The sequence below is a fragment of the Ipomoea triloba genome, chromosome 13 (assembly GCF_003576645.1).
Source record: "Ipomoea triloba cultivar NCNSP0323 chromosome 13, ASM357664v1".
Taxonomy (NCBI): Eukaryota; Viridiplantae; Streptophyta; class Magnoliopsida; order Solanales; family Convolvulaceae; genus Ipomoea; species Ipomoea triloba.
Window position 1 is genome coordinate 6,483,528 of NC_044928.1, and position 15,476 is coordinate 6,499,003.

Below are 15,476 nucleotides of genomic sequence, written 5' to 3' on the forward strand. Positions count from 1 at the left end.
TCAATGTTAGAAAATGCATCACTCAATGTTAGAAAACGCACCACAATAAAAATACACAAAAACACCAAAAAACACACCACATACCCAAAATAATGCACCATACCTCTTTTGCCCCTAATGCACTTTGGTAACACTGTGTGGTGTATATTTGCATATCTAGTGGTGTGTTTTTTGGTGATGCATACCTAATGATGCATATTTGTGTGGTGCATTTTTTAACATTGAGTGGTGTATATTTGTATACATAATGGTGAGACCACACTGACCGCACATTAAGGGGCGGCCACACCTGATTATGACCATATATATATAATTTGAACTATTATCATCGTAGTGATTGTGTAAACTAAGTTATTGCTGTTAAAAGATTATATTTGAATGAATTGTTACGCATAAATGAAAAGATGAAGTTGACTTAGACGTTGAATAAATATTGTACTTCATAATTTCATGCAATTTTTTTTTTAAAAAAAAAAAACTTTATATGAGGGACGTTAGGATTAATTTTTTTTTTTTAAAAAAAAAACTTTATATGAGGGACGTTAGGATTAAATTAAATTAACATTGTAATATTATAACAATTATATTTTTTATTATACGTTTATTACGGTGATTATATTACGTATAATACTCTCGGAGTTTCCGGCTTATTATACAAAGTTATTACTAGGAGTAGTAAATACTTTATGCCCCCCCTGCAAGAAGTTTGAATTGGACTTTATAAGGAAAAAGAAAAACAGGGTTTGGTGTTGGTGTTTGTTGTAGCGTTGACAAAAGCGGACCGCTGTTTTGCCTTCGATTCTTGATTATAGCGCCTGGTTTAGTGGGTTAATATTATAAATACTGCATTAACCCAACGCATATATACAGGGAAAAAATATGCACTAGCATTCTAGCAATCTAGCATAGGAACATAAATAAACTCGCCGCCCATTTCACTACTCAGCGAAGCCGGGCCAAACGACAGAGCAACAATGGAACGTAAGTGGAGTTGTGTGGTGAATTTCTTTTTTTGCTCATTCCCGTGTTGAATTGCTTGTATGCAACTCACTGTTCTTGTTTTGCTCTGCCTGTCTGATCATGCATCCCTTTGGTTCGGATATGGGTTTAATCTGTGTTTTTTTTTCGTTTAGACTGATATGCATATAGAGTAAATGCAGCTTTTTTGTTGTTGTTGTTTTTGTGTGTTGGGGTGTTGCTTTTCGTTGAAAAGATCAAAAGAGGTGGCGGGATTGAGAAGGCTTGGAATAATTCGAGTTTTTTGGTTTTTGTTATTTCGATTGGAGAAATATGAATGTGGGCTCTCTGTTGTGTATATGTTCAACCCGTATAATCTGTTCTCTGTGTGTTGCTTTTCGGTGAAAAGAAGAACGTAAGAGGTGGTGGTGTTGGTTCCGTGATGGGATTGAGAATGGGGGTTTTTATGTGTGGCTTTTTTGTGTTTAAAATAATTCCGACTATTTTTGTTATATCAATTGGAGAAATATGAATGTGGGCTCTCTGTTGTATATATGTTCAACCCATATAATCTGTTGAGTGCTGTTCTCTGTGTGTTGCTTTTCGGTGAAAGGAAGAACATAAGAGGTGGTGGTGTTTGGTTCTGTGATGGGATTGAGAATGGGGTTTTTTGTGTGTGGCTTTTTGTGTTTAAAATAATTTCGAGTATTTTTGTTATTTCGATTGGAGAAATATGAATGTGGGCTTCAGTGGGCTCTCTGTTGTATATATGTTCAACCCATATAATATGTTTCAGTTCTGCTCTCTGTGTGTGTTGGTGAGTGTTGCTTTTCAATGAAAAGAAGAACATAAGAGGTGGGGGTGTTTGGTTCTGTGGTGGGATTGAGAATTGGGTTTGATATGTGTAGCTTTTTTGTGTTTAAAATAATTTGAGTTTTTTTTGGTTTTGCTATTTTGATTGGAGAAATATGAATGTGGGCTCCGGTGGGCTCTCTGTTGTGTATATGTTCAACCCATATAATATGTTCAGTTCTTTCTGTTCTCTGTGTGTTGGGGTGTTGCCTTTCTATGAAAAGAAGAACATAAGAGGTCGCGGTGTTTGGTTTTGTGTTGGGATTGAGAATGGGGTTTGTTTTGTGTAGCTTTTTGTGTTTAAAATAATTCGAGTTTTTTGGTTTTGTTATTTCTATTGGAGAAATATGAATGTGGGCTCCGGTGGGCTCTCTGTTGTGTATATGTTGAACCCATATAATATGTTCAGTTCTTTCTGTTCTGTGTGTGTGTTGGGGTGTTGCCTTTCTATGAAAAAGAAGAACATAAGAGGTGGCGGTGTTTGGTTCTGTGGTGGGATTGAGAATTGGGTTTGTTTTGTGTAGCTTTTTGTGTTTAAAATAATTCGAGTTATTTCTATTGGAGCAAAATGAATGTGGGCTCCGGTGGCTCTCTGTTGTGTATAAGTTCAACTCATAATATGTTGAGTTCTGTTCTGTGTGTGTGTTTTAGGGTGTTGCTTTTCGATGAAAAGAAGAACATAAGAGGTGGCGGTGATTGGTTCTATGATGGGATTGAGAATGGGGTTTGTTTTGTGTAGCTTTTTGTGTTTAAAATAACCACTGGGTCTCTGTTGTTTATATGCTCAACCCATATAATCTGTTGGGTTCTGTACTATTCAATTAATTGCACATAATCCTAGGTTTTCACTTTTCAAATGTCTAACTATAGTATGCAAGGTTTTGTCTAATTGGTTTCATTTTTCAGTTAATTGGTTTTCGATCGAGGAGGATATGCAACCACTGCAAGCTGGAGTTTTAAAGGCCATTAGTTTTGGCTTCCTCTCTGAAGCAGATGCTGTACGTATTTTTACTAAATTTCTTTCCGCCTATCTTAATAAAATAATAGGAATACAAATCTTGGCTATAAGTATATTTATCTATTGCTATTTATTTGCTTATAATTGCCTGGAATGTGAACACGTGCATACTTCATGGTCATAGAGTTTTACTAACACATCCGTTTGTTTCTGTTAATTTCTCGTGTGTTCCAATTGAAAGATCAAATTTTTCTGCTATATATACGTCCTATAGTATCTTTTCTGATTGTCTCTACTCTATGAAGTTCATTAACCTTAGATAGCCGATATGCATATATTGTAATCTCTAGGTCTTGTTTCATAAAATGTGAATGCTTTGTAGTATAATTTATCTATCTTCAAATGATATTTGCTTATTTTATGCTACTTCTATAGGCCAAAATTTCAGTCAAGCAAGTAGGAGCTGCGAATGAAGTAGTAGATCCTGCTTTAGGGTTACCGAATCCAACTTTTAAGTGCAACACGTGTGGAGCACAGGACGGGAAGCGGTTAGTTGCTCCGGGAGGTTTGAGTACTTCAAGCAATGGAAAACATGCATTGTGTTGTGAAGGTGCGAAGGACAAAATTGGAATTGATATGTGATATGATGGACGCCTTTCGGTGCTAAAACTTAAAAGATAACGTACCTTGGTTTTATCTTTTGCAGGTCACTTTGGTTTAATAAACTTACAATACACAGTTTTAAATCCGTATCTCATGCCTGAGATTGCACAGCTTCTCAATAAAATTTGCCCAGGATGTAAATCTGTTCGCCTTAATAGAGTCAAGGTCAGGAATTACCGTGTTAGTACTTTGTGGTCAAAACATCCATTTTGAGTCTTATTATGTTCTTCAGCTGATTGCTTTGCTTTTACAGAATGCTGCTTCCACATCGGGGCAATCCCAGTTGGGAAACTGCAAGTACTGTGATGTAAGTTTGCTCGGCTCATTTTCTTCACTGGTTTGCTCTGTAGTTTTTTAACTTGTTTTCTCTTGAACATACAGGTAAAGATAAAAAGCTATCCACCAATGAAATTTAAAGTATCTCGAAGAGACAAGTTTAGGAGGACTGCACTTACTGCAGAAGTGAATGAAAAGGTGTCAAAGAAATTTGGTTTAGCTTCTGATTATTGGAACATAATTCCATATGATGCACAGACCGAAAGTTTTGACACATCAGATGAAAGTCTGAAACCAAATATGAGACTTCTAACACATGCCCAGGTAGTTTTCCAAGTTAATCTTATTTGAGTGCAAATATTTGACAACTTCTCTCCTTTATTTGTTCTTCCACATTTTCGTAGCAATTTGTATGCAACTATTTTGTTACATAAATGCAAGTTAGGTTGGATCATCACATGTTTGATAATTTGAGAAATTGCTTGATTCCCACTTTTGAGGGTGCTGATTTTATAACATGGGATTGAGTAGTCATGATCTTGAAGTTCTGTCCCTGATGCTACATGCTTATGTTTGCTCCCTTTTATGGAGGAATGGATAAAGTATAGACTTAAAAGGCTCCATATATGTGTTAAGTGGGTGACTTTTATTGAGCCAAATAATTTGGGAATCTATGTATTCTGCATTAAACAAGCAATTATCTTGTTTGCATATTCCTTAAAATTGAAGCATATAGTTGGATGCACATTTATCTTTATATTATATGCTCAACACGCCCCCTCACGTGTGCGGGCCGATTACTTTTTGATGGGCTCCAAGCAACACGTGGACCATAGTCTTTTTTTTTTTTATCGGGTGACGCAGAGATTGGAAGGCATGACCTTTGACATGGGATTGGCTCTAATACCAAATTGAAGCATGTGCTCCATCTCAACTAAAAACTTAAGCTAATAGTTGGATGCACAATTATGTTTATATATTGTATATATGCTCAACACTTAAAGACTGTACTGCCCATCATAGTATCGCAATGGTTTTTTTTGTTGGAAAATTGCATTACCATACCAAAGACTTTCTTTTTATTCTTCTGCTGCATATCTGAAAAAGAATTTTGTCTCCATTTTTTCTTTTAGGTCTATAGCATACTGAAAGAAATTGATTCAGAGATTCTTGAGGCATCCTTCAAGAGGAAAAATTCGATGTTCCTGAATTGTTTACCTTTGACTCCTAACTGTCACCGAATAATGGAATCTGGCCATAATATGCTATTTGTAAGTTGAAATTGTCCGTTCCTTGTATTGATTAAATTCTTTCTGCACATTATCCATCTTCATATGCTTCTTGTATGTGTATTACTTTAGGATCAATGCAGTAGGCTTTATAAAAAGCTGATTGACTTCAAAGGTACAGCCAATGACTTAAGCGTGCGCGTTCTTGACTGCACCAAGATATCAAAGGCAAGACATATAATCACACTTTTGATTTGCTAAGTTTTCTTTTACAAAAAACATCTTACACAATCTTTTAAACATTGCAGCTACGTATTGAAAAGAAACCATCAACTGCAGAATCTCTATCTGGTAGTGCATCTGCTTCTGGCCTGAAGTTTGTCAAAGAGCTTATTATCGGAAAGAGAACAAACCATACTTTTCGCATGGTTGTTGTCGGTGATCCGATGATAAATCTCTGGGACATTGGTGTTCCGCGCCATGTTGCTGAGGGCCTCCAGATAGGCGAACAGTTGAACCGTTGGAACTCTGAAAAATTATCTGAGGTTTGCCATCTAGTTATTCTTCAAAATGGAAGGATGACTGTTCAGAGAAATGGTGAGCTGGTTTGTATCACTGCATCGGCAAAGTTGCGAACAGGGGATATTGTTTACAGACCTCTTGTTGATGGAGATATTGTGTTAATAAACAGACCTCCTTCGATTCATCAACACTCTCTTATTGCTCTGTTCGTCAAAATACTTCCCGTAGATTCGGTTGTTTCTATAAATCCCCTGATTTGCTCTCCTCTTCGTGGGGACTTTGACGGTGATTGCCTTCATGGTTATGTTCCCCAATCAATGGATTCTAGAGTGGAGCTTAGGGAGCTTGTTGCTTTGAAGAAACAATTGACCGATGGACAGAGCGGCCAGAACCTTTTAGCACTAAGCCATGATAGCTTGACTGCTGCTCATTTAATAATGGAGGATGGGGTTCTCTTGAACCGTTTCCAAATGCAGCAGCTACAAATGCTTTGTCCTCATCTATTGCAATTGCCAGATATCATCAAACCAATGCCAGTAGGATCTTTTTCGTGGACTGGCAAAGAGTTATTTAGCATGCTTTTGCCTTCGGATTTTGATTATGATTTTCCATCTAATGGTGTGCATATTAGCCAAGGTGAAATTATATCTTCTAATGGGTCTTCTTGGCTTGGTAGCACTGACGGAAATCTTTTTGACAGTCTTGTTAAACATTATGGAGAGGAAGCAATTGAGTTCCTTAATACTGCACAGGAAGTTCTCTGCGAGTGGTTATCTATGAGGGGTTTAAGTGTTTCGTTATCTGATATTTATCTTTCTGATCCAGACAGCCATGAGAATATGCTTGATGATATTTCTTGTGGCTTACAAGAAGCGGAGAGGCTTTCCCATATTTCACAGCTAATGGAGGATTATAATCGAGATTTTCTTATTGGGTGTTCTGAAGGGAACGAAAATTGTATTAATTTTGAAATTGAGCAGCAGAAATCAGTTGCACGTAGTCAAGCTTCCATATTTGCTTCCAAGCGAGAATTTCGGAACATCCAAACCCTGTTTTATAGTTATGCAAGCAAGGAGAATTCATTGCTGGCTATGTTAAAGGCCGGGAGCAAGGGTAACCTGCTAAAAGCAGTGCAGCATAGCATGTGTCTTGGTTTGCAGTGTGCTTCTGCTCTATTGTCATTTCAAATCCCCTATAACCTTTCTTGTGTTGGATGGAATGATGATAAATTCCATCCTCATAATATTCCAGAGTATTCTGGCTCTTACATCCCATGTGCTGTGGTAAAAAATTCTTTTCTTGCGGGGTTAAATCCTTTGGAGTGTTTTGTGCATTCATTAGCAACAAGGGAAAGTAATTTTGGTGGGCATGCTGATGTTTCTGGAACTTTGACTCGTACCCTTATGTTTTTCATGCGTGATATATACACCGGATATGATGGAACAGTGAGAAATGCATATGGGAATCACATTGTTCAGTTTTCTTACCACACAGAACACCCCGATCATGCCCAAGAAGACCATTTTGCACCTAATATTATGGCTGGTCATCCTGTTGGTTCCTTGGCAGCATGTGCTATTTCTGAAGCTGCTTACAGTGCTTTGGATCAGCCTATCAGCATACTTGAGTCATCGCCGTTGCTTAACCTAAAGGTTCTCTCTCTCTCTCTCTCTCTCTCTGCACTTGTGTTGCACGGCAGTTCTAAACATTAACTGTGAAGCTGTATTCTTTTCTCCTTTTACCAATTACATCTCACTCATTTACTTGACTGAAAAATAATTTTTTACTCTTATCTGTTACTTCGCAGAAAGTGCTGGAATCGGGAGTGCAAAAACGCAGCGGAGGTAAAACTGCTTCGCTGTTCTTGTCACAAAATCTTGGAAGATGGGCTTTTGGATTTGAATATGGAGCTTTAGGAGTGAAAAGTCATTTGGAAAGGGTCCTATTTTCGGACATTGTTTCTACAGTAATGATCTGGTAGTTTTTCTACATACCATTTATGATGTTTTTCTTTTTGCTCTTCTTTTACGTATAAGTAATAACTCTTTTTTAAATTTAGGTTTTCCCCTGAGAAATGCAGAGACAAGCGCAGTAGTCCATGGATTTGTCATTTTCATGTGAACAAGGTAATGCAGTGTTAATTTGTTTCTTCTGTTTCTGTAAGTTCCATTTCTAATATTTTGTTTCCAGAGAATTGCAAAGAAGAGGGGTTTAAAGTTGCAATCCATTACCAATGCTCTTAACCGGCATTACACAGCCACTAAAGTAAAAGCAAATAGTCAACTTCCAAATCTGAAGATTACATGCGAGTAAGGCTTCACTTCAAAAAGCTTTTTGTCTTTCAGTCATTACCTGCAAATAGAGAAATCTAAATTTTGCTTGTAGGGTTACTCAATTGGGCTATGATGCACACGAAAGCTCTGGACACCACCAATACCCATAACCGGGTGAACACAAAGTGGACCGAATAGGCTCTGATACCATGTTATAATTTAAGATTGGACTAGGGTCACTCAATTGGGCTATAATGCACATTGGCCAAATCACACTAAAAGATTGAATCCAACCAATTAGCTAGTCTAATGCATAGCCTTATAAACCCATATTTTCTCTCTTATTTTATCAATGTGGACTCTTAACATGCTGGCTTGCCAAAACCGGCATCACTTCCAAAAACTGGCATTAATGTTCATTGTTATTGACAGGGATTGTTATCTTGCTGGCTTGCTGGAAGAAGATTCAAAATTTTGCATTACAGCTTCAATTGTTGGAGTTTCAAAAAGTTCTTCAGATTGTGATATCCTCCGTGATGTTGTGATTCCATTCCTACTTGGAACAGTCGTTAAAGGTTTCAATAATTAAATTGGTTTCTATTCTACCTTGCATGTGAATGGCATTTTTGGTTATCTTTTTCCTCGAAAGAAATTTTACTTTCTCATCAAGAATGAGGTTTAGCCTTCTGATCGTATTGAAATGTGCTTGGTCTTCTAGTGGATTGAATTTTCGACTGTATATACTGTTGAGTATGTGTTTAATATTCCTCCCTTGTATTTTTAGGATTTCCTGCATTCAAGAAGGTTGATATCTTATGGAAGGACGGTTCCTTTGCATCAAAATCTTCGAAAAAATCTTCTGGAGAACTTTATTTGCGTGTTTTCATGTCCGAGAACTGTGCGAGGACTAAATTTTGGAGTGAACTCGTCAATAGCTGCCTTCAAATAATGGAAATGATTGATTGGGAACGCAGCCATCCAGATGATATTCAGGATACATCTGTGGCTTATGGAATAGACGTTGCATGGATATCTTTTCTGAGCGTGAGTTATGACTATATATCGTTGGATTTCTTTACGTTGCACATGAGTTGCCCTAACCTTCTAGCTTAGGAGCTTTAAATTGTTTAACCTCATGAATGAGATAATACTTATGAAACACATCTGATGTGCAGGGTCTAAATTCTGCAATATCTGAAATTGGCAAGAGGATCGTTCCCGAACACTTGGTCCTCACCGCAGATTATCTGACATCAACAGGAGAATTCACTGCTTTGAATTCCAAAGGGCTTGCAGATCAAAGAAAGGCGAATGGTCTCTATGCACCCTTTTCGCAAGCATGTTTAAAGGTTATTGTCGTTCAAACTATTTCTACTTCAAAATTTCCGTCTTATTCCAATATTGTGTTAGACGTACTATTTCTACTTGAATGCAGAGCCCTGGCGAGGCTTTTGTTAAAGCAGCAAAGATGGAAACGGTTGATGATCTTCGAGGGAGCGCTGAAGCTTTGATACTGGGAAAGACCCCTCCAATTGGTACCGGTTTCCACTTCGATATTTTATACTCTGGGAAGGTACAGATTTTTCCTGTTAAGAACTAATCCATAGTAACCGAGCCTTTTCTTCTTCCTTTTCATTATTTATTTATTTATTTATTTATTTTTATGCTTTACTTTTTGTTTTCTTTTTGTGGGACTATCTTCATTGATGAGTATCGTCTCATACTTCATGATATGATTTTTTTCTATTTTCTTCCACCAGGGGTATGAGCCACTATCCAAATCAACTGATGTCTATAGTCTGCTGAGTATGAATTCTAGTCTTCGGAGGCAAAATGGGATGGTCAACCCGAAAGGAAACAATGAAAGCCCGATGAAGTCCCTTCCCCAACATCTATCCAAAGCCTTCTCGTTTGATGACATTAAGAAGCTCTCCCTGGCACTGAAAAATATCTTGAGCAGGTAAGTCAATATTACACTTCTTTAATCCTTGTTTTTAAAAAAAAATCTATTTTTGAGAGATGAATAAGTTGATTTTAATGTAATTCCGATTGTTGTTCCATTACTAATCCCATTTGGTGCAATAGTTGTGCTATAGTTGTGCAATACCATCCTGTTTGAGCATAACTGGAAATGATTCTAATATAAATTGATTAAATTCTAATTATTTCTCTCCCTTTCTAATTTGATGATTTTATTTATTCCTATGTTTTGCTGCAGCTATCGCATCAATGAGCCATTGAGAGACTCTGACAAATCCATTGTGATGAAAGCCTTATACTTTCATCCAAAGCGGGAAGAGAAAATTGGGATGGGAGCCGAAGAAATAAAGGTACATTCTGCTTAACTCTTGGCTTGTTTTGTTTGAGCAACCTGTAAATATTCGTGAGATTGAACAGAACTTCCAACCTCTGTTTCTGTTGGGCGGAGGCCTGTAAAGGGTAAAGGCCAAGTCCAGCACCTAGCGTCTCGAAAATGTGATGGCGGTCTATAAGGAAATAAAGTTGCGCCTTCGCAACTAGCTATAGCTTTTGGTGTAAGTGGTAAGCGTTTGATCCTAACAGTTTCTCCCATTGTGGCGGTTGCCATCCCGCTTGTCTTCGCAGGTTGGCCAGCACGAGAAGCACCAATCGCGCTGCTTTATTGTGGAACGATCAGATGGAACATCCGTGGACTTCTCCTACCACAAATGCGTGCAGAATGCTATTGAGCTAATCGCTCCCGAGAAGGCCAAGAGTTTCCATTCGAGATGGCCGGAAAGGAAGTTGTAATGGTGTACCTTCCCATTTTTTTTTTGTTGTAGTGTTATTGGGTTCTCCAGTACAGATTTTTGGGTTTAGGGGCCTGTAAGCTTCTTTTTGCTGCTCCCATTGAAGCTTGTTTGCCTTTAATTTTATTTGGCATAGGCAAAGGGGATTTAATGGAAGTAGCAACGAAAAGCTATCAATGGCCATTTCATTTTTTGATAAATTCCCTTCCTTGGGTTCAAAATTTGTTGTAATAGATTCATCTGTCAATTGATATTTGTAGATAGGGAAAGCTAAGCTTTGTTGTAAAAGAATTCATCTTCGAACTGAAATTTGTTGGCAGTTAAAGTAATATAAGTTTTGTCGGGAGTATCATGTCAAGTTATTGGTCTCCCGCTTTTTGTTTCGACTTGTCAATGTTCATTGATATTAATTTACTAATTCAAAAGCATATAGGATGATTCTTTATTCTTGAATGGAGTTTTTATTTTGATTTTTGTCAAAAATAACATGCGGATAATATATACGGAGTATGTTTTTTAGCAGTTATAGATGTGATGCCAACTGTAGATGATGAATATATTTTTGACAAATATTAAGAATAAGCTCATTAGGCATGGTTTTTGAAGAATTTTTACAAAAGTGATTAGGAAAGAGAACATATATGAGAGAAGGAAAGTAAGAAGAAGAAAAAAGAAACAAGGAAATAATGCACCCACTTGTGCGAGCGCTTTGCTCGAAATAATATTTGGTGGGGCCACTTTAAAATGAAAAATCAAGGTTTTTGTAGGAGAAATTCAAATATTCTCTCTCTTTCACCTATATTTGGCCCCCACAAAAAAGCCACCTAAAAACTATCTAATGGGGATGTTTAAGTGGAGATTGAAAATTAAATAAATATAAATAAATAAATTATTTGACACTACACGATCTAGATCCTCAAACCATTGTGTTATGGATAGGTATCTTAGAAAAACTAAACCTCCTAGTTGCACTGGCACTCTTTGAAGTGATATAGAAGTATCAAAAGCCAAAACTCTTAACAGCTTGGGATGAACAAACATTTCAAGATTTTCAAGAAAGAAGAAAATGGAGGGAGGGATGTTCGTACCAAGGAGCACATAATAGTCAAAACTGTGTGAGTAAGAACTTAGCCAACGACAGAAATTTGTAAATGCTTTTAATGATAATCCTAAATGTTGTTGAGTATTTACTGCACATAAAATACCTCCTTTTTGAGCTTCTCCTACACAGAATCTATGTAAGGCACTATGCATTCTACAAGTCTTTATTTTGCTGTTACAACTTCAATTTTCAATTAAGAGAAGGCTTCTATTAGTAAGCTCTTGTAAGTACTCATATGCATGATCTTCTAACTCCATATGTTTCAATGGCTTCACAAATCCCTCGGCAATTCACAACCTTATAAGCATTTTAACTAGAATTTTTTTTACGTTTTGGGAAGACTCCAAAGTATAGAAAGCAAACTTTCAAATGAGGTGGCAACATATTGTAACTAACACTGAGTTCATTGCGATCTAGAAGTCCCAATGACTCTAATTCCTTTTCAATCTTTATCCACCCTTGTTGTATGTTGTTGCATTTAGATAAACGCTTGGCAACTTCAACAATTAACTGAGGTAACCCTTTACATTTCTCCACAACACGGTTCCTAATTTTTTCAAATTTAGGTGCCAAGTGCTCTTCATCAATGGAAAGGATATTACAAAATAGTTGCCAGCTTTGTTTTGGATCTAGCAAAGTCATGTTATGGATATAGCTCTTCTTGTAGACATTTGGGGTTGAAGTGTCTAGTGGTTAGTAATATGCAACTTCCAACTTTGCCTTGAAAAACACATTTTCTGATGTCAGTCCAAGCTTGCCAGTCGGTAATGTTGTCCAAAACAATTAGATACTTCCTACAACATAAGCATTTGCGTTGGTGAGTTGTATTTCGATGTCGTCTTCAGCTCGGAGTGCAAAGTTTTCTAAATCTCTGAGTGCATCAGCAGCAGCAGCAGCACCACTGGATTTGCTGTGGAGAAAAGCTTGCTTGCAAACAAGAAAGGTTTGCAACGAAAGATAAAATTGGTAGTCGATCATGGAGAGAAACCTTCACCCTTGGGGTGGATTGCACAACAAACTCAATCTCAATGGTATGAATGAGAGAAGTTAAAGCAACACAACCCATCTATCTCTCAATTCCAATAATTAATTTGCACACTGAAAACTAGATGAAACATGCACACTCAATCTCAACACTTTTTTGAAAGCTACTATTATTTTTTGAATCTTTTATTCTAATTGCATCATTATCAATATAGTTTTTTCGCGGGTTTTTGAGGAGTTTTTGTGAATGTGACCAAGAGTTCTTGAAAACCTAAATAACTCAATGCTTGCAGAGCATCCAATCCTCTCTCTCTTATTTCTCACCCTTCCAAGTCATCCTCTACGGTGCCAATAACAAGTATAAACTTAACTCCTGATGTAGATGCTCTTAGAACAACCACATCAGTGGTTATTTCACAGTTTTTTAGGGGATGAAAGCCACATGGAGGGAAGAGAAGATAAGAGATAGAGGATTGGGGTGCACCTGCAAGAATGGAGTTATTTAAGTTTCCAAGAAAAAAGAAATTTAATGATTGGTCACACTGACTTTATTTATTTTTTTTAAATTATATTTATTTTATTTATTTTTTCTTCCATCCCATTTTCCCTTTTCTAATCACACTTACAAAAACTCCTAAAAAACCGTGAAATAACTCCATTGATAAGGATGCTCTTAGTAGTATAGTTTTTTTTTTTTTTTTTTTTTGTGGTTTTTGAGGAGTTTTTGTAAGTGTGATTATGAAAGAGAAAATGATAGGAGAGAAAAAAAAACAAATCATATTTGAAAAAGGAAAAATAATAATAAAAAAGATACTTGTCAGTCGCGTTAGACGCGGCTAACACGCCTAGTGCACTTGACGCAGCTATGGCGCGTTATTTCTTTGGAATTTGTGGTGCTAATTACTGTTCCAATAACTTGTCTTTTGCAGGGCTTATTTTTTCTTCCCTCACCTTTCTTCTCTCTCAACAAAGTAAGCTTTTACTGTGCCAAAAACCCCTAAATATGCACTGATATAGATGGTCGTCTAAGAATTCATTATCTTCTCTTTATTAAAATCAAACATTATTTGTTATACTACACATTTTAATTTCTGTATATATACATTTCTTTAATTAAACTATGTACATTTTATTACAAGCTGATATACTATCTATGAGACAAAATTTCTCTCTATTTTAAGAATTTAAATGAAAAAATTTGTATCCTCTAATCAATGTTAAAGGGGGAAAAAAATAATATTTTAAAATATCAATAAGAATTTATAAGATGAATAGTTCACACATAATAACAATTGAGTTCTCATACACAAGAACATCAGTAAGTCTATTATAATCATGTCACTTTCAACAAAAAAAAATGTTAAATTTTACTGACTCGTTAATATCATATTAAGAAGACTTAATTTATTTTAATATGAAAATTATTAGGACATTATTTTTATTCTCATCAATTATAACTATCTACAGTAATACTCATCATTCTTACTACTTTTATTACCAATTGAATGTGGTTACCCGCTATTTTTTTTTCTTTTTCTGTTCGAAGACTACGGTTGTGTTTGGCTCGCACATGCAAATGAGAATCGGTATGGGTATCAAATACTTGGTAAGAGTAATAGATTTTTGTAAAAGTATTTTGCATGTTTGGTAGTAGGGTGGAATGAGAATGATTATTAATAGTTTCAATAAGGGTATGAGTTTTTCAATTCATGTGTATTTCAAACCCATACTAGTATTCTAAAACCTTTCAACTAAACAATAACAATCACTTTGATACCCATACCTTATACTAAAACCTGTCAACCAAACACACCCTACATTTTTTTCCTCCATTTTTCTTTCTTCGTTTGTTTTCCTTCCGCCATAACAATGTTTCTCCTTCTTCCTATTAGAGAGGTGCAATATATGTCATGTTTTGAAAATTGATGGACATCATTTACACTAGTACACTACTAATAATTTAAAGATGACATTAATAATTGACATAGTTGTGAGGAAATAAATTACAATTTTTCCTTTTTAATACTTTGTCAGAAGTTTGGTCTAAATACCAAAGAAAAGTTTTAAAAAGAAGTTCTCAAATGGTTAATTTTCATCTATCGGTCAAAAATTCCTTCTAAAGGCAAAAATAACATTTTGAAAAGAATTGAAGTGCCATTAATCTGGTCATTTTAATGAATAGAATGACTAAAATATAATGAATAATTTATAAATTTTTAATCTTATTTGATTGTTCTCAAATTTTATAAATTTGTATATTATCGGCATTTGCTGTCACTTTTAAATATTATTTCAAATTATATATTTCTTGAAATTACTAAAAGAATTTTCATATAGAAAAACTTCAATACCATAATTTTTTTTACTTGCACAATTCAATTACTTCCAAAAATTCATTCAAGATTTTAAATAAATTTCATTAAATTTAAATAAGTCTTACGATTGAGTAAGTACAATTTTTAGTTTTCTTTTTAAATTTTAAATTTACTGTTTAATCTCCTTGTTCGGAACCAACTATTAATGATAGTCATAGGCTCATGTAAGACTACTATACAAAATATACAAAGTAAACTTTCAAATATTATATTGCAGGAATTGATTATAAATATAACTAAGTGCACTACAATCTAAAGTTCTAGTGACTATAATTTCTTTTCAATCTTGTTCATAAATTCCTGGATATAGAAAATAAACTAAGTTTAAGTTAGCTTCAACGTAACCTGATATAAAACACTCCTTGTACATAAGAGATTGGAGACTCAAAAGCAAACAATGCTCAGGATTCAGGAATAATACAAACTCAATCATTTCTACCATTACACTACATGTAACAACACAATCCAATCACTTTAAAAAGCAAAAGTAAATTAAAAAACAAAAAAAAAAAAAAAG

At 35.5% G+C, this 15,476-nt stretch overlaps 1 protein-coding gene across 1 annotated transcript; it reads left to right on the forward strand.

The window, feature by feature from the left end:
* The first annotated feature begins 2,079 nt into the window (after positions 1-2,079).
* LOC116001111 (DNA-directed RNA polymerase IV subunit 1-like) lies at positions 2,080-10,541 on the forward strand. The gene is made up of 20 exons (XM_031241008.1): positions 2,080-2,084; positions 2,461-2,537; positions 2,716-2,807; positions 3,203-3,377; positions 3,474-3,610; positions 3,714-3,737; positions 3,812-4,030; positions 4,840-4,977; positions 5,068-5,163; positions 5,244-7,109; positions 7,265-7,434; positions 7,517-7,583; positions 7,648-7,766; positions 8,163-8,305; positions 8,515-8,774; positions 8,906-9,079; positions 9,166-9,303; positions 9,491-9,690; positions 9,949-10,060; positions 10,335-10,541. Exons 1-20 carry the CDS (start codon positions 2,080-2,082, stop codon positions 10,497-10,499), a joined length of 4,377 nt encoding a protein of 1,458 aa, XP_031096868.1. The 3' UTR covers positions 10,500-10,541.
* Positions 10,542-15,476: the final 4,935 nt, after the last annotated feature.